Raw genomic sequence first — 19,191 nt, 5'->3', positions numbered from 1 at the left:
AAAGGAATAGAAAAACTAGTCTCACACCAACAATAGTAGTCACTTCAGCCAGGTCAATATCAGTCTATAACACTGGAGACAAATAGATTCGTAGGGCATAACTTGAGATTTAGTTCTTCAATTTAGAATTTTTGACAAGCCAATCAACAACTGTATCAATGAAGCAACAAATTTCTCAAACATTGATGGGGTTTCAGCCCCCTGCACATTAATTAAAGAAAAGTACGAGTACATTCTGAAAAGCTAAATTGTTAAAACTGGTTATGCCAATAAGCATTAGGATTTTTTTTTATTAACTTGCTTAATTAAACACCAATGCATCAGGATGCTGCAATTGAATACAATTGGACGAACAATGTGAAACCTGAACATTGACTCTATGGTCGATAAAAAGAGCTGAACTGCAATTTCAGTTAGAAAGGAATAATATCAGTTTTGTTTCTGCTACCAAAGACAGGAGATGCAAACCACAAGGTGAGAAAACATACTTCGGCAATATTAAGGCCTTTTCACTATTGAGCACAAGGACAGCTAGCCACGAAGCCCTTATCCAGTTGGTCTCATTATGATATCTCTACAACTTTGGAAGAATATGACAAAACACTGAGATTGTGGCAAATGATCTGAAGTCTCAGTACAACAGTTGATCTTAACATTCTACCGCAAGATAATAATGTTAGATCAATTGCATTATTTAAATCAAACAAGGAGGAATACAGCTATGAATTTTTGTCCATGAAGCCCTGCTAACAAAAATATCAATCTTAAAAACAATGTATGACAGCAAATATAGATTTATCAAAGTCTCAACTGCAATATGGACATTATAATTTATTTATTTACTTATTAAATACTGTCTTCGCTCATTACTCCTCATCCTCCATCATCTTTTTATTTTAATCATTTCGATATTTTTACATTTGATGATCATGCAGCATGCATAAACAATAATAAAATTGCAGATCATACACATGCATAAACAATAGATTTATGCAACTTTAATTAAAAAACTCAACTGGGACTAAGGCTTCTTGTTGTGTTTACTTTTATCTTAGCCCTATATGTTTCATCAAGGGCATTTGGTCTAGTGGTATGATTCTCGCTTTGGGTGCGAGAGGTCCCGAGTTCGATTCTCGGAATGCCCCTGATCAAACTTTTATGACTCGGCAAAGATCTGCCCCAGACTTTTATAACTTCTCCTCCACAAGTTTACGAGTATCAAGAACCAACTCTCCCATAAGCAGGTAGGTGAAGGCGCCCAACATACCTTGTGCTGAAATTTTTAACTTTCTTATTCAAATCCATTACACATGTAGCATTAGCACTTATCATGCATTATATTAAAGGCCACTCAGATCAGTGACGGATCTTGATATAAACTTTAGGAGGGGCAACATTGTTTAATTACACTTTATAAGTTAGATTAATTAAATAATAAAAATATAAAAAATATATCTTCACTTAAAGTGTTATTCTTTGGTATTTTAAAAACTCAAACTTATCAATGATTGAATTAGTGGTAAAAGTTTTAGCTTTTCATTTTCAATATAAATCATCATATTGTGTATTTGTGCATAAGAATTTTATCTTATATCTTACTATATAATTTTATTTAGGTGTCTTTGTTGAAAATGATCTTTTTTATAGTAGCTAAACAATAATAGTTAAAATAGAACATATAAATAGATCAAACAAATAATATGCATTATTTTTCTAATATTGTTAAAGTTGCTTAGTTTGGAGATGGTTGATAGTATTTCAAATATGAATGACTAATGACATCAATAATAAAATATTGATATTGATATCTCAAACTAATCTTCTTTTGCTCATTTAAATATATAGATTAGCATAGATTATCAATATTAAATGACTTAGAAAAATTCATTTGATCTTTCTGTTGAATGAATATGTGATGTTTATAATCTATTTCATAAATATAAAATCATTATGAACTCATTTGAAATAATATTATTATAAACAATATCAACATTTATATATGTAAAAAAACTTGGTCCATTATTTATAATTTTTAGAAGTATCTTATATAAATTGAAGAAATAAAAAAATATTTGAAAAAAATAAATAAATAAAAATCTGGGGTAAAAATCCAGGAGGGCAATTGCCCCCACCTGCCCCAAAATAATCCGCCACTGACTCAGATGCAATATTAAATAACCAAGATACAAAACATATGCTGCCTGATTAGATATAAAGCAGTAAAAATGAGGAAAAAGAAAAGAAAAACTAAGTCTCGCACCAGAAACAGAAGTCACTTCAGTTCTCAGACTTAGCATGTTTAACAAGCCAAGCAACAACTGTATCACTGTTGGTTGAGTTTTTACATGAGATCATGAAGCAACAAACTTCTCTATCATTGATGGATTTCAGTCCCCTGCACACACATGAAGCATTGTTGAAGGGAAAGTACAAATATACTCTGAAAAGCTAAATTGGTGAAATCAACCACTTTAAACAGGTGCATAGTGTGTATGCTCATGGTTGGTGAAGAATAAGATGGTAATAAAGTAGCAGTTAAAAATTATTTGACACGGAATTATTTGAAATCAGCCACATTAGCAGACACAGACAAATTAAAACGCATCACTTATTGTATTTGTTCAAGGTCGGTGAAGCATTAGATTGTAATAAATCAGCAGTTACGATATAACACTTATGTGTATGTGGAGTTGTCAAATATATTTTTGGAGAAATAAACTTGACATTCCTGGAAAGTAATCTCACCCAGCTAAGCTTTGGTGTGCTGTCACACTTATCAGAAATATAATCTATAATGAAATTTTATGGTCAAAAAGAGTAGGAAACCCAATTCATATCAAGTGATTAGTCACATGACAAATATTAGCATGTGATGTAAAGATTGTAGAAATGTTAGAGGAGTATGGGATTTGATTAGGATCACATGATAAGATCCTTCCATTCCATGTTCTACTCCACAAAACAACAAAATGTGGCATATTATAATCCATGTGTTGTCCTTCCTCAAATCTGAATCTTTCAAACAACTATTGTTTGTCTGAAGAAATCTTAAATATGTTCATTTCATCCTTGTAAAGCAGGAAAAAGCAACCCTTTATTTATGCATTCCCTTGTAATTTTGGTAACTTGATCATAGTCCAAAACCCAACTTCTTAGTTATCAATAGTCCATTTAATAACTCTTACAATTAAAAAATATTGCTGCACATTAAGATATACATATGTATGATCCCTTTCTATCTTTAGACATAAACTACAACACAAACATCATACCTTACAACTTTCTTATAGGAATTATTCCAATGGGATAGTTCCAAAAACCTCAAAATTCCGTTTTGAATGTTAACTATATATCTTCAATTGTTGCTTCAGATAGACCCTGCTATGAAAACCCCTCAAAGAGCTATAGTGGTTCTCTTTGTCATGATTCTCATACACTTCATTTTCTCTATAGTTTCAGTCAATTGTGAGTGTGAAAGTAATGTGATACATAGATTCAAGCCAAGGAAGGTGCTAGCTAATGTCTCCTCCTTAAGTGCAAGTGTAGATAAATTCAATATATCTCAAGAAGCTTCTCAGAGATCTATAGGTACAAGTTTAAAGAAGGCTCCTCGAAGCTATTCAAACCCAACACACAACAAGTGACTTTGATGTTCTGTATGTGAAGATCTCAAATTGAAGGAGGAACCAAATCTATTACCTTTCTTTATTTTTGCAATCTTTTTATAGCTAATTGTTGAATATGTAGGAAAGCGGGTTTTGTAACATAGATTTAGATATCCAGGATTAGTTACAGGTTATCTAGATGGTTCTAGTATAGTAGCACTATTACTCTGATGATCTATTGTATCACTTTTCAATTTTAATCAATAGCACAATGTCTACTTTTCTCTAATCGTTTCTTTACTTTGTGCTCTGCCATGTTTCTTCAACGAGATTTTCGGTCACAATTTTCACTTAGCTGTCCAGATTTTGTTAATTTTATCTTTTGTTTTGGATCACAAAAGGAATTGTACTAAGAAAGCAGACGACATTACAGGAAAAACTCTACCTATCAGGGAGAAAATTATGCATTCCTGGATTAGATCCCTTGTTCCTTGCAGATTTATAACAAAAAGTTTATGTTTTGGCTTGAAGATTACTAATAAAAATCATGTTCATTAGTTTCTTGATTGCAAGTAGGAATCTTAAAATTTCCTGGTGGATCTATCTAAAATTCGAAAGTAATCTCATTCGCCTTTTTTTCATAATGTTCTGAGGGATTATTTGCTTACGATCTGAACCTGACCCTGCAAATGGCCCACATTTTCTAGCCTGAGATTTTTCTCACTTGCTTGTAGCAGCGTGATCATCAGAACACAGAAATCACATTTTCTTATTGTGGTTCTAAAAACTGTGATTAGGGAACTAATGAATATTAGCCTTTCTGCGTTTTTTATGTAAGCATAAGGATTAGACACGAATGGAGTAATGGACTAATGGATTAAACAAATCAAATTGATGTTTTCTAATAAGTTAGGTATGCTCATTGGTTAATATTATAAGTTTGATGTTTCTGTTTGGAATTAATGTATCTTTATGAAAAAAAATGTTTTGCTTCTCATAAAACTCCTCAGTAGGTAAAAGACTAATCTCCTAATATTCCCGTGTATGAAAAAATGCTGTGGAAGGGCCAACATGGCACATCTGCATGACTGCACAAGGCGCATGGCAACTTCGGCATAGTGCAGATTGCAGAATAGAGGAAAATGACTATATCTGTGTTGTTGTGGTCACTTATGGTTATCACCACAGGTTGACATAAGGCACATGGAAGTTCATGTTTACTGTATTATACTCAACTCAAAGTTATGGGTTAAATTTAGTTTGCACTTGGTGCTTTAGATTGAAATCACTGTATCACACTATAACATAGCTAATATAATTTAAACATCACATGTATGGTTTTATGTAGGAACATGAGAACAACCTTTGATCATTGAAGATTTAGAAAACAATGATAATCATTAATTAATCATGACATATTATTCTTCAAACACATGTGATGAGGCGCCTTTTTATATCAATCTACACTTGTGACTATAGCTTGCCTCCACAGAATTTATAAGGTGATGTATAGCCTTATTAGGTGTGGAATTTCACGTGGATGGTTTCTTGTGGAAAACTTTTTCCTACACTCAGATTCAGTGTTTTGGAGGAGTTGGTTAGAGGATGTGTAACAATTATATCATAATCACCATGGTGTAGTGAAATTTCTACAAACCCTGTGCTATCTACTATGGCTTTCTGAGGCTTAGTTCCCCACTCCTCAATAAGCTTGTCCACAACGTCTCCAGCTGCGGTATTTCGGAAATTTTTATCTGTCAGGGGCGTTTCATTGAAGCCAGCTGTTGCTGGACCTGAGAACATTATAATCCCTTCAACAGCAGGATGAGAGTAAGCTTCTCTTAGTACCAATTCCAAGAACTCTGCCTGCCGAATAAACGAGAATGAAAAAAAGAGTGAATTATGTATCTTCTTGTTAGATAAAATTGGTGTCTTTCTGAAAGTTGAGGAAATACCTGATTTGGGTTTGGATCAACACTAACTTCTGTAAGCCAAATTGGAACTCCAGCAGTACTAAGAAGATCTAGAGCACACCTTATGTAAGGCAAGTTTGGCTGGCCAGTACCAAAATGGCCTTGCAACCCTATTGCTGCTGACATTCCACTAGTACCTGGAAATGACAGAATCTCCTCAAGTTTCTTGAGATAGTTCCATGGACTTGAAAGCTCGTCCGTACTATATTCAAGGGTGTTGTACTCATTCAAGAACATGGTTGTGTTTGGATCAAGTTGATATGCTTGAGCATAATATTCTGCTGAAGCATTTTTGCCTAGCTTATCCTCGTAAAAGTGGAAGTGCAAATTCTCATTCATCACATCCCATGCAATCAATTCTCCTCTATATCTTGAAACTACAGACTTTATTCTTTTTGCTGCTGCTTCTTTTAATTCCTTAGGAGATAGGGTCTTGACCCATTCAGGTTGTTGTTTCGGATTGTCCCAGAATATGTTATGACCTCTGACACTAATGCCATTTTCTTTGGTGAATTTAAGCATGGCATCTGCGATGGTGTAGTTTTCCACCCCTCGCACTATCTCGGTACTATACCACTTCATTTGATTGGTGAAAGTTGCGTATTTGAATCTTGACACAAACCAACGCTGGTAATCTTTGCTTGTGAGAATATTGTGATTTATTCCAACTCCAAATGGGAAGCTTGAACTTGTTTGATTGATGAAGACTTTAGCTCCTTGCAATGCTGATTCATTCATGTCTGTAACTTGGAATCTCACCTTGCTCTTATGTACCTGCATGTTATATAAATCGAGACTTACAGGTCCTAGTATATTTTCTAAGAAATCCAAATACAAATACAAGTTTTCTATGCCTTCAGAGATTCATTTACAAACTATTTTAACTCATGAACCTATTTGAATTTCCAAAAAAATGTATAATAACTTGGGAAGTAATTAAACCTTGATTTTATTTTCTTAATTTTACAATTCAGAAGTACAAAAACAGAAGTAACAATTGTGAGATTTAAGTGGTAAGAAGCCTCAGCTTTTTTTTATGTAAAATCCAATGATCTATGAAAAGAAAGGGCCCTCAAGAACTTACCCTCTCAGTGTTTTCATCTTGGTGTTGTCTCCATTGTTTTTCAGTGAATGGTTGCAAGGAGATACTATCAGCCCATATTTCCACCCTTGTATTCTTGCTCTGCATTGTTAACTAAATTTCAGTTTACAAAATTTGACAGATATCTAAAAACATTAACGTTTTTCTTCTTTCTTAATCTATCAGATTAAGAAGTATAAAACAATAAATCCAGAATGTATTTGACCTCAAAAAGAATTTCAGCTTGACTTGAGAAGTTTGCAACTATGCCACCTTTTAGCAAACTCCAGCATCCATGTTTTGCTATCACATGTCCACCTCTTATTAGTTCACTTCCACTAGTTTTGAAGATAACTGACACAAACTCACTTCCTTCACTGATCTGAAACCAAGCTGAATTTGGAGAAACAAGAAAAGGTTATCATTCACAAATGTTCTAGAAAAGGTATGGCTAAAATGGCAACATTTATGAAATGGATGTTGGAGTGAAAGAGATGATTAAAATGTTAAAGTTGTTAGTTTATTCGGTTTGTTAATTATAATATTGTTTTCGTTAATCGATTAAGAGTTTAATTAATCGCTTAACTAGTTAGTTATTAGTTAGGCATTGTAGTATATAAAGGGTGATTCCCTTATTCTTTGTAACTCAATTCTATATAGAAAGTTTCAATTTTCTCATTCATGATTTTCTCATACTTCTTGATTCATTAAGAATCTTTCTTTTCATGGAATTCTCATTCTTTCTTTCTTGCTTTATCAAGATTCATGCAGGGCTCTACCATTTTAACATGGTATCATAGCGATAATTATTGTTTTGATGGCTTCCGCTTATACTTCTCTTCCAAGATTCAACAAAGAATCATCATTCTTCCATCTTCTTTGTCTCCATCAAAAAGCTTTCTTTTTCATGACTCTTACCACATTTTAACATGGTATCATAGCATAATTATCTTTTTGATAGCTTCCGATTATTGTTCAATGAAAGATTTCATAGAAAACTTTAACAATCAAGAACATGGTGGTGCTTTCTTTTTTATCTCATTGGCCTTCATTAGTGTTATCTTGCTTCTAATAGGTGACAATGTTGCATGTGGCAAGACTATCTTGAATTCTTTTATTGTTACAGCGATGTTCTTCAGCATTCAATATTTCTTTTCAACATATGGCCCTAAATTCTTCATTATCACATTTTAACATGATATCAAAGCTAATAATTATCTCATTCATGGCTTCCGCGCCTCTATCTAGTCCATTTCATCCTCTTCTTTCTCCATCTTGCTTCCATCTTGTACATTTGTTTTGGGTCTTGGCAGTGTCAAATCAACCAAGACAATCATTCTTGGAGAGTTCTGAAAGCTTTGCCAAAGAAGAAGTACATTTATGTCGCTGTTGATTCTTATTTCCTTACACAATTTCAGTGGAAGATTAGCTCAAGTATTGATCATCAAGATGCAAAGACTTTGATACAACAATCACTACTTAGTTTCTTGATGAAGTGCTCAAGAAGCCCTTTTCATGTCTCCTGCCATTTCAAGATGGTATTATTAAAGATATATGATAGGTTATTTTGGAAGATGATAGTTGGTTAGAAAGTTAGGAATTAGCAAGTTAGATTATGTTAGTTACTTGTTTTACAAGCTTTTTTTTCTCTTGTATAAATAAGTCATATTGGTTCACTTCTTATTCAATCAATTCAATTCATTCAATGAGAATATTATCAATCTTAGTTTACCATTCTCTTTTACAATATTCACTATTTCTCTAAATTCTTCTTAATATTTTTTAGACAAATATTGCCCATATTCTCTTCTTGATATTCTTGAGCAAAAACAAATTACTCTTATTTCTCTCATTCTTTTGTCAATTCATTGAAGGGAAAATGTTCATATTTGATCACATTCTAGTTTTCTCTCACTCTTTAGCAAGAAACCAATTTGGTATTCTTGTGATAATCTTATTTGATCTTCTTTATATAATGTTGGTTCTTGATGAACAACTACTTTCAATTCTAATTCATTATCTTCTAAGAATTCTTATATTTCTTCCATTAATTCTACTAGCACAATATTCCTACATGTGCTATATTTTGAAGAATTCTTATATCTCCTGAAATTTCTTTAAGACCCTAATGACATATTTGGGATCATTCCTTTCTTTCCCTTCCTCTCCTTCCTCGATATTTCTTGTTTTCATCTCCAAGATTGCCACTCAACATCTGATGACTTCATGACTACACGTAATTTTGCTTTTGAGTATTCAGAGTCTTCACCAAAAAAATTCAAATCTTGACACAATGGAGGATGTGACAAAGATCCGACAATTCATGTTTGCTACATTCTACCTCAGCCGAGAGTTAATGATATTCATCACCAGCTTGAGAGGATGTTAAATATAGCTTATATTCGATTATGGTAGTTAGGATTATGTTTATTTTAAATGGTAGTTTGAGTTTCAAGTAACTATCAACTTTTTTCCATTGTATAAATTCTTGCACTTGGACTTGTGCAGAATGCATTCCAACAATGAAAGTTCAATGCAATTTCTTATCTCTTTGCTCTTTCCAAAACAAAAAAAAAAAAAGCTTGTAAATCAAGTAACTAACATAAATCTAACTTGTTAATTCCTAACTTTCTAACCAACTATCATCTTCCAAAATAACCTATCATACATCTTTAATAGAGTGAAAGAGATGACATAATAATAGGGAAAATGATAGACGTCTAGTGGAAGAACTAGTTAAAATCACTATTTTACTTTTATTTTTGTTATGATTAATATGTTTGTTTGTGTGTAAAGTTGATTGCGACAAAGAATTTACATAATTTTTTTTATATTATCCACCCTTCATATTTTTGTTTGGTATAAGGATGTTTATTGTTTTATAGTTAAGAAATTAATGTCGTTCTCATATATGGATATTAAGTCAAAAACTTAATTTTTTGACTTAGTATCTAAATAGCAATGACAACGGGGTCGAGTAGGTGTGGATAGTGATTTCTCATTCTCAAACCTATAATATTTATGGGTACCCGTACAGGTAGTGGGTATTCGCGGGTCTCACAAATATCAATCCATCATATTTTTTACATTATCAACCCACAAATATCAACTCACACAATTGATATAAAACTTTTTCAAATTATCAACCCATCATATTTTTGTTTGGTATAATTAAAGATATTTGTCGTCTTATATAGGTAAGAAATTAATGTCGTTCTCATATGTGGATATTAAGTCAAAAAATTTGACTTAGTATCTAAATAGGAATGACAACAGGACCGGGTAGGCACAGGTAGTGTTTTCTTGTTTCCAAATCTACAATATTTTTGGTTACCTGTATAGGTAGTGGATATGCAAGTACCTATAAATATCAACACATCACACTTTTCACAATATCAACCCACACAATTGACATAAAACTTTTTCACATTATCAATCCATCATATTTTTGTTCGGTATAATTAAGGATATTTGTCGTCTTATAAGTAAGAAAGTAAGAAATTAATGTCATTCTCATGTATCGATATTAAGTCAAAAACTTTAATTTTTTGACTTAGCGTCTAACTACAAGTGGCAACGGCATCGGGCGAGCGTGAATAATGCTTTCTCATTCCTAAATCTATAGTATTTGTGGGTACCCATACGTATAGCGAGTATTCGCACGTACCCACAAATATTAACTCCTCAAAATTTTCACATTATAAACCCGCGAATATCAACCCAAACAATTGACATAAAACTTTTTCACATTCAACCCATCATATTTTTGTTTGGTATAATTAAGCATACTTATTGTCTTATAGGTAAGAAATTAATGTCGTTCTCATATATGGATATTAAGTCAAAAACTTTAATTTTTTGACTTAGTATCTAAATAGGGATGGTAACGGAGTTGGACAAGTATGAGTAGTGCTTTCTCATTCCCAAACTCACAATATTTGTGGTACCCATACGGGTAGCAGGTATTCGCGGATACCCATAAATATCAATTCATCATATTTTTTAGATTATCAACCCACATATATCAACTCACACATTTGACATAAAACTTTTTCACATTATCAACTCATCATATTTTTGTTTGGTATAATTAAAGATATTTGTCGTCTTATAGGTAATAAATTAGTATCGTTCTCATATATGGATATTAAGTCAAAAACTTTAATTTTTTTGACTAGTATCTAAATATGGGTGGCAACGGAGCCGGACGGGCGCGGTTAGTACTTTCTCATTCCCAAACTCATAATATTTGTGGGTTCCTGTACAGGTAGCGGGTATTTGCGGGTACTCACAAATATCAACTCGTCATATTTTTCACATTATCGATCCATAGATACCAACCCACACAATAAACTTAAAAAAATTCAAATTATCAACCCATGATATTTTTATTTGGTATAATTAAGAATATTTGTCGTCTTATAGGTAAGAAATTAATGTTGTTCTCATATATGGATATTAAGTCAAAAACTTTAATTTTTTGACTTGTTATCTAATTAAGGATGGCAACAGAGTCGGACAGGCACGGGTAGTGTTTTCTTGTTCCCAAACCCATAACATTTGTAAGTACCCTATGGATAGCAGGTATGCAGGTACTTACAAATATCAACTCATCATATATTTCCTTATCAACCCACGCAATTGACATAAAACTTTTTCACATTATCAACCCATCATATTTTTGCTTGGTATAGTTAATGATATGTGTTGTCTTTTAGTTAAGAAATTAATATCGTTCTCATATATGGATATTAAGTCAAAAACGTTAATTTTTTTTTACTTACTATCTAAAGAGAGATGGCAACAGGGTCAGGCGGGTGAAGGTAGTATTTCTCGTTCTCAAACTCATGATATTTGTGGGTACCCATACGGATAGCGGATATTCACAGGTACCGACGAATATCAACCTATCATAATTTTCACATTATCAACCTACAAATATCAACCCACACAATTAATATAAAAGCTTTTTAAATTATCAACCCATCATATTTTTGTTTGGTATAATTATGGATATTTTCTCCTCTTATAGGTAAGAAATTAATGTTGTTCTCATATATGGATATTAAGTCAAAAACTCTAAATTTTTTACTCAGTATCTAAATAGGGATTTCAATGGTGTCGGACAGACGTGAGTAGTGTTTTCTCTTTCTCAAAGCCCATAATATTTGTGAGTACCTATACGACTAGCAGTACATACCCAATAGATTTTTAATTTTAAGTATATATTTATATATTGTAACAATTATTATATTAAAATAATTATTACATAAATAATAAGGTATTTATATGATAAGTTTATAATTATAGTTTATTATGAATGAAATAATAATAAACTAGGTAATATATAATTTTAAAAGAATAATAAAAATTAATATATATAATTTATTAAAAAATTAATTTATAAATATATGATACTCACGAGGTGTATATCATAAAACATGTTCTCATCATAAGTTATTATTATGGGTATCGATATGGATATTTTCACACATGTCGATTTTTTTTTGTTATCTACTTATGTCTATATCACATTATTAACAATGATTCTTTTAAACTACTTTGAAAATCACTAATGCATTGATGTGCCATTGGTTGATAGTTGGACGGATAGTAGCAAATAAAAAGCGAGAGACAAGGGTTTGTTATCTTTTGCTATTAATGAACATCCTTATGGTAAACATTTTTCACAATAATTATGATGGAAAAATGCCAATTAATAGAATGGATTTAAAATGATATTACTTAATATATGGAGCTTATAAATTCTCTTATTTTCGTCTATTAAATAATATTTTAATATTTGAAAAGTTTGTTTTAATTTATTAAATTGTAAATTTGGAGTTATCGCAATTATGAGTCATTAAACAATAAAATGAATATAAATTTGCGACTTGAACATTATTCCTAAAGATTGCAAAAATGGAAAAATAAGTTACCAGAAAAGGTGTATAGCATTCCTTTCTGAAGTTGGACTTTTTGGGAGAAACTATCTAATGGATGTGTTCTGTTACGTGCAACAATGAATCTATTGCCTTCCTTCGATATTCTTTCCTCAATTGTTCCTTTTCCAAATACTTTCCAACCCTCAATGTTGCGATCAAATCCTTGATTTACTATAATGCCTCCTCCATACTGAGCTCTATGGGGTTCTGCTATGCACTGCTTCATGGCAACACATGTAAGTTTATGTATTAATGGATGATAAAAACTAACACCAACTAATACTTAAAATGAATTTGTAAATGGGTTTATTGTGTAAAACTAAAGTACAAGCATTCACTAGGAAGTGTTCTTGCCTTTGTGGTAACAGAATAATCGTAAGACAGAGAATGGACTTCAAGACCTGCATGTGTTGAACACAAATATTAGTTAGACAAATTATAATAGACACTATAACTGGTATATATTTAAATATAGGGAGAGGCCAAGAGATACATAGAAACCTGAGAAGATCAATAAAAGGAAAGATAAGTTGGTGAACAATAAACTGCAGCCTTGTGAAACCTTCATATTTTTACTACTCAAAGAAGCCTTCTCTTAATTTTGTGCAGTATCACTGTATCAGGAAAGATTTATTAGATTAGTACAATTGTTCAATATAAACACATGCTGATCTTAGCATTAAATGTGGTGAAAAAGGATAGGACAGTAAAAAATAACACATGAAATACTTAGTAGGAGACAAACACACACATAATCTCAGCAATGTCAGAAAATTCAATTTGTGGACTCCAATGAGGTCCCGTGAAAAAGCTTTACATGTTCCTTTTATGATTTTGCTCACTTTAAATAGAGGATGATAAAAAAATGTATAGTCATGGTGTAATAATTTTATACTCTATCGCTTCATTATTCACCATTTATTTTTATTTATTATTGAATGTTAAATGATTAGTGAATATGTATAAATTTTTACACTAATAATGCATAGATATTATACTCATATCATTAATGTTGGCAATGAACAAAACCAACTCGATATTTGTTTGAATCTCAACTCATTATTTAGCTTGACAAACTAGATTCATGTGCCAAATGAGCCAAACTTGAAGTGAAAATTAAGTTTGTTACATAAACGAGTCGAACTTGAGCCGGATAAAGTTCGGCTTGTTAGGTTTATGACCTAACTCAATATATATATTATATTAATAAAATATTCAATTTTTATATATTTTATTTTGTTTATTTTTTATTTGATATACTTTGAATTATAATTTTCTATTTTATTAGAATGTCAATTCAATGTGAGAGTATTTATTTCAACTGTTGACTACTTATGATTATATAATTTTTTGTAATTATATGTTTATTGTTATTATTATTTATTTCAATGTATATTTTTACCTTTTTAAAAAATAAAAGAATATTGTTTTTAAAGATATTTTATTTTTTTGAGTTTATACTCTTGATGCTATTACATACCCAACATTTGTGTGTCAAACAAATTTCAATAACAAATAAAGAATCGTAAGGAATAACCCAACAGTTATCGGTAGTCATATGCTTGTTCAGATTCATAGGTTCATCATATTAACAAGTGTAATCTGGATATGAGTCACTATTTTTTTAATTATTTCAATGTTCAATTTTAATTACCTCAATCAAATATATTCAACTACAAATTACAATATTTAACATATTACTATATTTAATATTTATAACATGATGACTACACAATATAAACAATAGAAAATTATTATTTAAAGTATATCAAATAAAAAATATAGTTACAAACAAGAGATATATATTACATTTATATTTATATTTAGATTATATTTATATATATATATATATATATATATTACATATATATATATATAATATTTATATGTATACAAATTATATTTATATATATATAATCAAATATTTTCTGTTTACTGTTATTATACCATGACTCTCCATTATAATTTATATTTATTGTTGTTATATTTATATATATATCTATACTTCTATACTACTTATAAAGGGAAAACCCAAAATAACCACCCACCATGGTGTAATTTGTGGTCTCCTTATTTTGCCCTCACTAATTTCTAATTTTTACAAACAAAATTATATATAACATAATGTTCCTCTCCGCCTAATATATGCTCATATTATTTGGTTAATTATTTTTTATTCTTACATTATGACTATCAGTCTTTAATGTAGAACATTACACCAATAAAAAAATTCAACCGTAGATTACAAATATTTAACACAAAATATTATTTTTGATATTTATGACATACAAACTACACATTATAAATGATAGGAAAGCGGGTTGACAGACACGATAGTGGCTGTCAACATGCTAATATATATATATGCTTTGTGCACTATTTTTTAAAATGAACTAGCAAGTTACCCACGCATTTGCATGAGGTGGTTCTTTTTGCCGCATGATTAAGAACACATATATTACATGTGCATTCACATGCTTAAGAATATACATGTTACTGGTACATTTTAATGATTAAAATCACAGATATTATCCATATATTTGTATTATTAAGAACAAACATGTAACATGTGCGTTTTAATGGTTAAAAACACATATGTTATATGTACATTTGTTTTGTTAAGAATACATATTACCCGTGCATTCACATAGTTAAAACACACATGTTATTCGTATTGTTAAGAACACACATGTTACCCTTGTTACCAATGCAAGTACAATTTTATATTATTAAATGTTATTATTAATAATATATTAGGTAATGAACAATGGACAATGGTGTACTTTTATCTTGTGTGGGAAGATGTATATTAAGAAACTGAGTTATTTTAATAGGGAAATGTTTCACTCAGATTGTGACATGTGTGATAGGATGACGTGCCACAACCTTTTTTTAACAGTATATTCGCATTGTTAAAAATACATATGTTACTCGTATTACAAATGCATGTACAATTTTATAAAATGATTAAATGTTATTATTATTATATGTTATTATTAAATAATATATTGTGTAATGAACAATGAATAGTGGTGTAATTTTATCATATGTGGGAGAATGTATATTAAGAAATTGATGTGTTTTAGGTAGGAAAATTTTTGTTGAGATTGTGACACATGTCATGGGATGACATGACAGAACCTTTTTTACTTGTGTATTCGTATTGTTAAGAACACATGTGTTACTCGTATTACCCATGCAAATACAATTTTATAAAATGATTGCATATTATTATTACTATTACATTATTAAATATTATTATTATTATACTATTAAATATTATTATTATATGTTATTATCTATAATATATTGGGTAATGAACAATGATTAAAAGTGTACTTTTATCTGTGTGAGATTATGTATATTAAGAAAATGAGGTGTTTTAGTAAGGAAAGTTTTCTCATAGGTACATGTGTCATGAGATGATGTGGTGTAACCTTTTTTAGTATATAGTAAGTATATAGATAAAATTTGATTCCTGATATTAAAGTTTTTAAAAATAATTAAATGGGAACGTTTTAAAATCTAGTTAAATAATTAGTATTAAAATTTGTTATTTTTATGAAATAAATTCATTATCCTCGTTTTTAAGTCAGACATACTAATAATATATTTCCTTATTAATAAGAAGATTATATTATATTTCTACTATTTAAGTTTTAAAAATGATTAAATGATATTAATGGAGAATGATTTAAAATCTATTTAAATGTGTAATTACTGCATATTTCATTTAATATTTTTAAAATATTTTTTTGAAAGTTTCAAAACAACTTTAAACATAATTTTAAAATATAAACAAAATCATCGTTAATTTTTTTATCCCAAATTATTAGTATGATAGTATTTTTGTGTGTCGGACTTCAATCATCAATCTCTTTCACTCCACCCTAACCATAAAACCACCGTATAATTCTTTTTTTTTTTAATTTGCTATGAGTGAGGGTCGAACTCACAACCTTCTTTGTTTCATTCCTTAAACTCATTCACCTTAACCAGCAGACCACCCTATGACTCTCAATAATCGTAATTAATACCCATATTCCTTAATTTTAGGTAAGTAAGTACTTGAGAACTATCTACATTTCTTCTATTTACTATTAAAAATTGTTATTTTATAAAATAAATTTATTGTTTATCATTTTTATGTCAGAAAAATATAAACAAATTTCCTTATTAATTATAATATCGTATCTCATTGTTTCTATTAATCATAAGATAGGATTTGTATTATTTAAGTTTAAAAATGATTAAATACTATTAATTGATAACATTTTAAGATATATTTCAATGTGTAATTACAACATATTCCATTTAATATATTTTTAAAATATTTTTTCAAAGTTTCATAACCATAGTTATAAAACTCGGCTCGGACCGGCCAGTTCAACCGTGAATCGGGCATCAAACCGGTCTAACCCTCTTATAAAACCAGTTTTGCATAAAAATGGATTAGCTCGGTTCGACTCAGTCGATTTAACATAAAGCTGGTGACTCAAATGGTCGGACCGGTTGGACCGTTCAATGTATAATTACAACATATTCCATTTAATATTTTAAAATATTTTTTCAAAGTTTCATAACCATAGTTATAAAACTCGGCTCGGACCGGCCAGTTCAACCGGGAACCGGGCATCAGACCGATTTGAGCTCCTTATCAAATTGGTTTTGCATAAAATTGGATTGGCTCGGTTCGACTCAGTCGATCTAACATAAAACTGGTGACTCAAATGGTCGGACCGGTTGGACCGAGTCAATCAAAAATTATTTTTTTAAAAAGGCAATCAAGAAGATATCATTCTTAGATTAAAATGATCAAATATTTTTAACTTGTCTATAGTTATGGTTGTCATTTCTTAACTTATATAGAAATGTATTTGTTGTTTAATTAAGTTTTAAACTTATTGTTCATTTTTGTTGTTGCAATTAATGCATGACTAATATGTTGTGCGACGATGTTTTTAACTTATTTATCACATTTTATTGTAGTTAAATCTTATTTATTATGTATGATAATGTTTTTAATTTTGGAGTATAGAGTTATTAAATAATATTAGCTAATATTATCAATTTTTTAGAATTTTCAATGTAAATTGAATCAACCGGTCCAACTAGTGACCCATTGACTCAATGCCTTCACTGATCCACTGACTGGTCTGAGTTTAATAATGTAACGCCCTGAAAATTACTCCAATATTATTGCCCAAAAATGGGTAAAAATTTTTTTTTTGTAATGTAAAACTCTTCATTTACATTTAATTCATTCTCGGGACATCACATTAAGTAACCTAAAATGTGGAAAAGACAACAATAGTTTGTGGAATGATCCTTTATTGAAATTGACTGAAAGCATTTATACAAAATCAAAGTGGAATACATCTTGGTCCAAACTAAAAATATATTTAATAGTCTGGTTTATAGAAATGACCACTTGCGACTAGCTCCAGGGTTAGCGGGTGCACTAGAACACTTGTTGGGATCCTCCTCCGTCTCAGAATCGGAAGAGAGGTCCACCATCTCAATGGAGTCCTCTATACAGACCAACTCCATACAGTCTCCCTCTTCGGCTTCTCGCTCCTCTTCGGGGTTGTTGGATGAACCCTATGACTTTCTTCCCACTCCCGCCTCTGCTTGAAGATCGGGCGGCGCCGGTATGGAAGCTCTCATCCCCTGTGGGGAATTGGGCATATCGTCCCTACTCTGTATCCTAGTAGATGGTCCAACATCAGTGGGTCCGTGGGAGATCACATACTGTAGGATGGTGCGGTAGGTGCAAATCTCCGAGCAGGTAAGGTGAAAGAAGCCTCCAAGCTCGCATGTTGTGAAGGGAAGCGCATCGTAGTGCCATCGCAAACCATCTCTAGCTCTAAGGCACAAGGGCCTGTGTAGGTATATCTATGTACATCACTACTCCATGCCCCCTCCTGGGACATCGTGAATCGGTAGCTCTGAATCCTCGTCGTACGATCCATATGAATGAGAACACGAACCGAGAACAAGCAAAAAGAAAAGAAAAGAGAAGAGAGTAAGACATCTAATGAATATTATTCATTGACGGCGTGGAATTACACGAAATATCACATCCAGACATACACACATGATATACACAATATAGATCACAGACATAATGCACAATGATGAAATTATGTTATAACTCAAATCATGAGGATCATATTCACACTCTCAATGCATGCATGATACGCTTATTTCATTCATCCTTACACCAATATCCTCCCAATATACTATTCAGAAATAACCAAGAGTACAGGTCCCATAACAAGCCGATTTGATCGCACCAAATATAAATTACATGCAAGGATATATGATCGATCGGTTCTGAAGAACTGCCTATTTCAGGACGGTGTCGTATCAAACACTTTCTTGGCATCCCTCTCATTGATCCTGATTACAAAGAGGGGTTGTCAGAGATCGTCTAGTTTGCACTGTGAAAACTGTTCGATCTAACAGAATACCTCATCCAGGAATACAAGGGACTCGTCTCACCTAGACTCGCCCTCAAGACTTTGCTGACGAATCACCGCCATCGCCGTCCCTCTCAACATGGCAGGGCTCGTTCGTCTCCCGCA

General features: G+C 31.2%; 1 protein-coding gene and 1 non-coding gene across 3 annotated transcripts; one reads left to right on the top strand and one right to left on the bottom strand.

Moving 5' to 3' along the window:
* Positions 1,074 to 1,145, top strand: TRNAP-UGG. Its single transcript has one exon. It is a non-coding gene; the product is annotated as a tRNA-Pro (tRNA).
* LOC109346422 (anti-sigma-I factor RsgI6-like) lies at positions 5,000 to 13,432 on the bottom strand. Of its 2 annotated transcripts, XM_019585972.1 has the most exons (8): positions 13,356 to 13,432; positions 13,106 to 13,218; positions 12,959 to 13,005; positions 12,599 to 12,821; positions 6,886 to 7,052; positions 6,663 to 6,761; positions 5,561 to 6,352; positions 5,000 to 5,471 (listed from the first exon to the last, which is right to left on the bottom strand). In XM_019585972.1, exons 2-8 carry the CDS (start codon positions 13,170 to 13,172, stop codon positions 5,124 to 5,126), a joined length of 1,743 nt encoding a protein of 580 aa, XP_019441517.1. In that variant the 5' UTR covers positions 13,173 to 13,218; positions 13,356 to 13,432; the 3' UTR covers positions 5,000 to 5,123. The 2 variants fall into 2 exon arrangements, with proteins under 2 accessions (XP_019441517.1, XP_019441518.1); XM_019585973.1 differs by having other exon boundaries at positions 13,106 to 13,426.

The sequence above is a fragment of the Lupinus angustifolius genome, chromosome LG04, assembly GCF_001865875.1.
Source record: "Lupinus angustifolius cultivar Tanjil chromosome LG04, LupAngTanjil_v1.0, whole genome shotgun sequence".
Taxonomy (NCBI): Eukaryota; Viridiplantae; Streptophyta; class Magnoliopsida; order Fabales; family Fabaceae; genus Lupinus; species Lupinus angustifolius.
The sequence above is the reverse complement of the archived record's forward strand: the minus strand, read 5'-3'. Positions and strand labels throughout refer to the sequence as shown.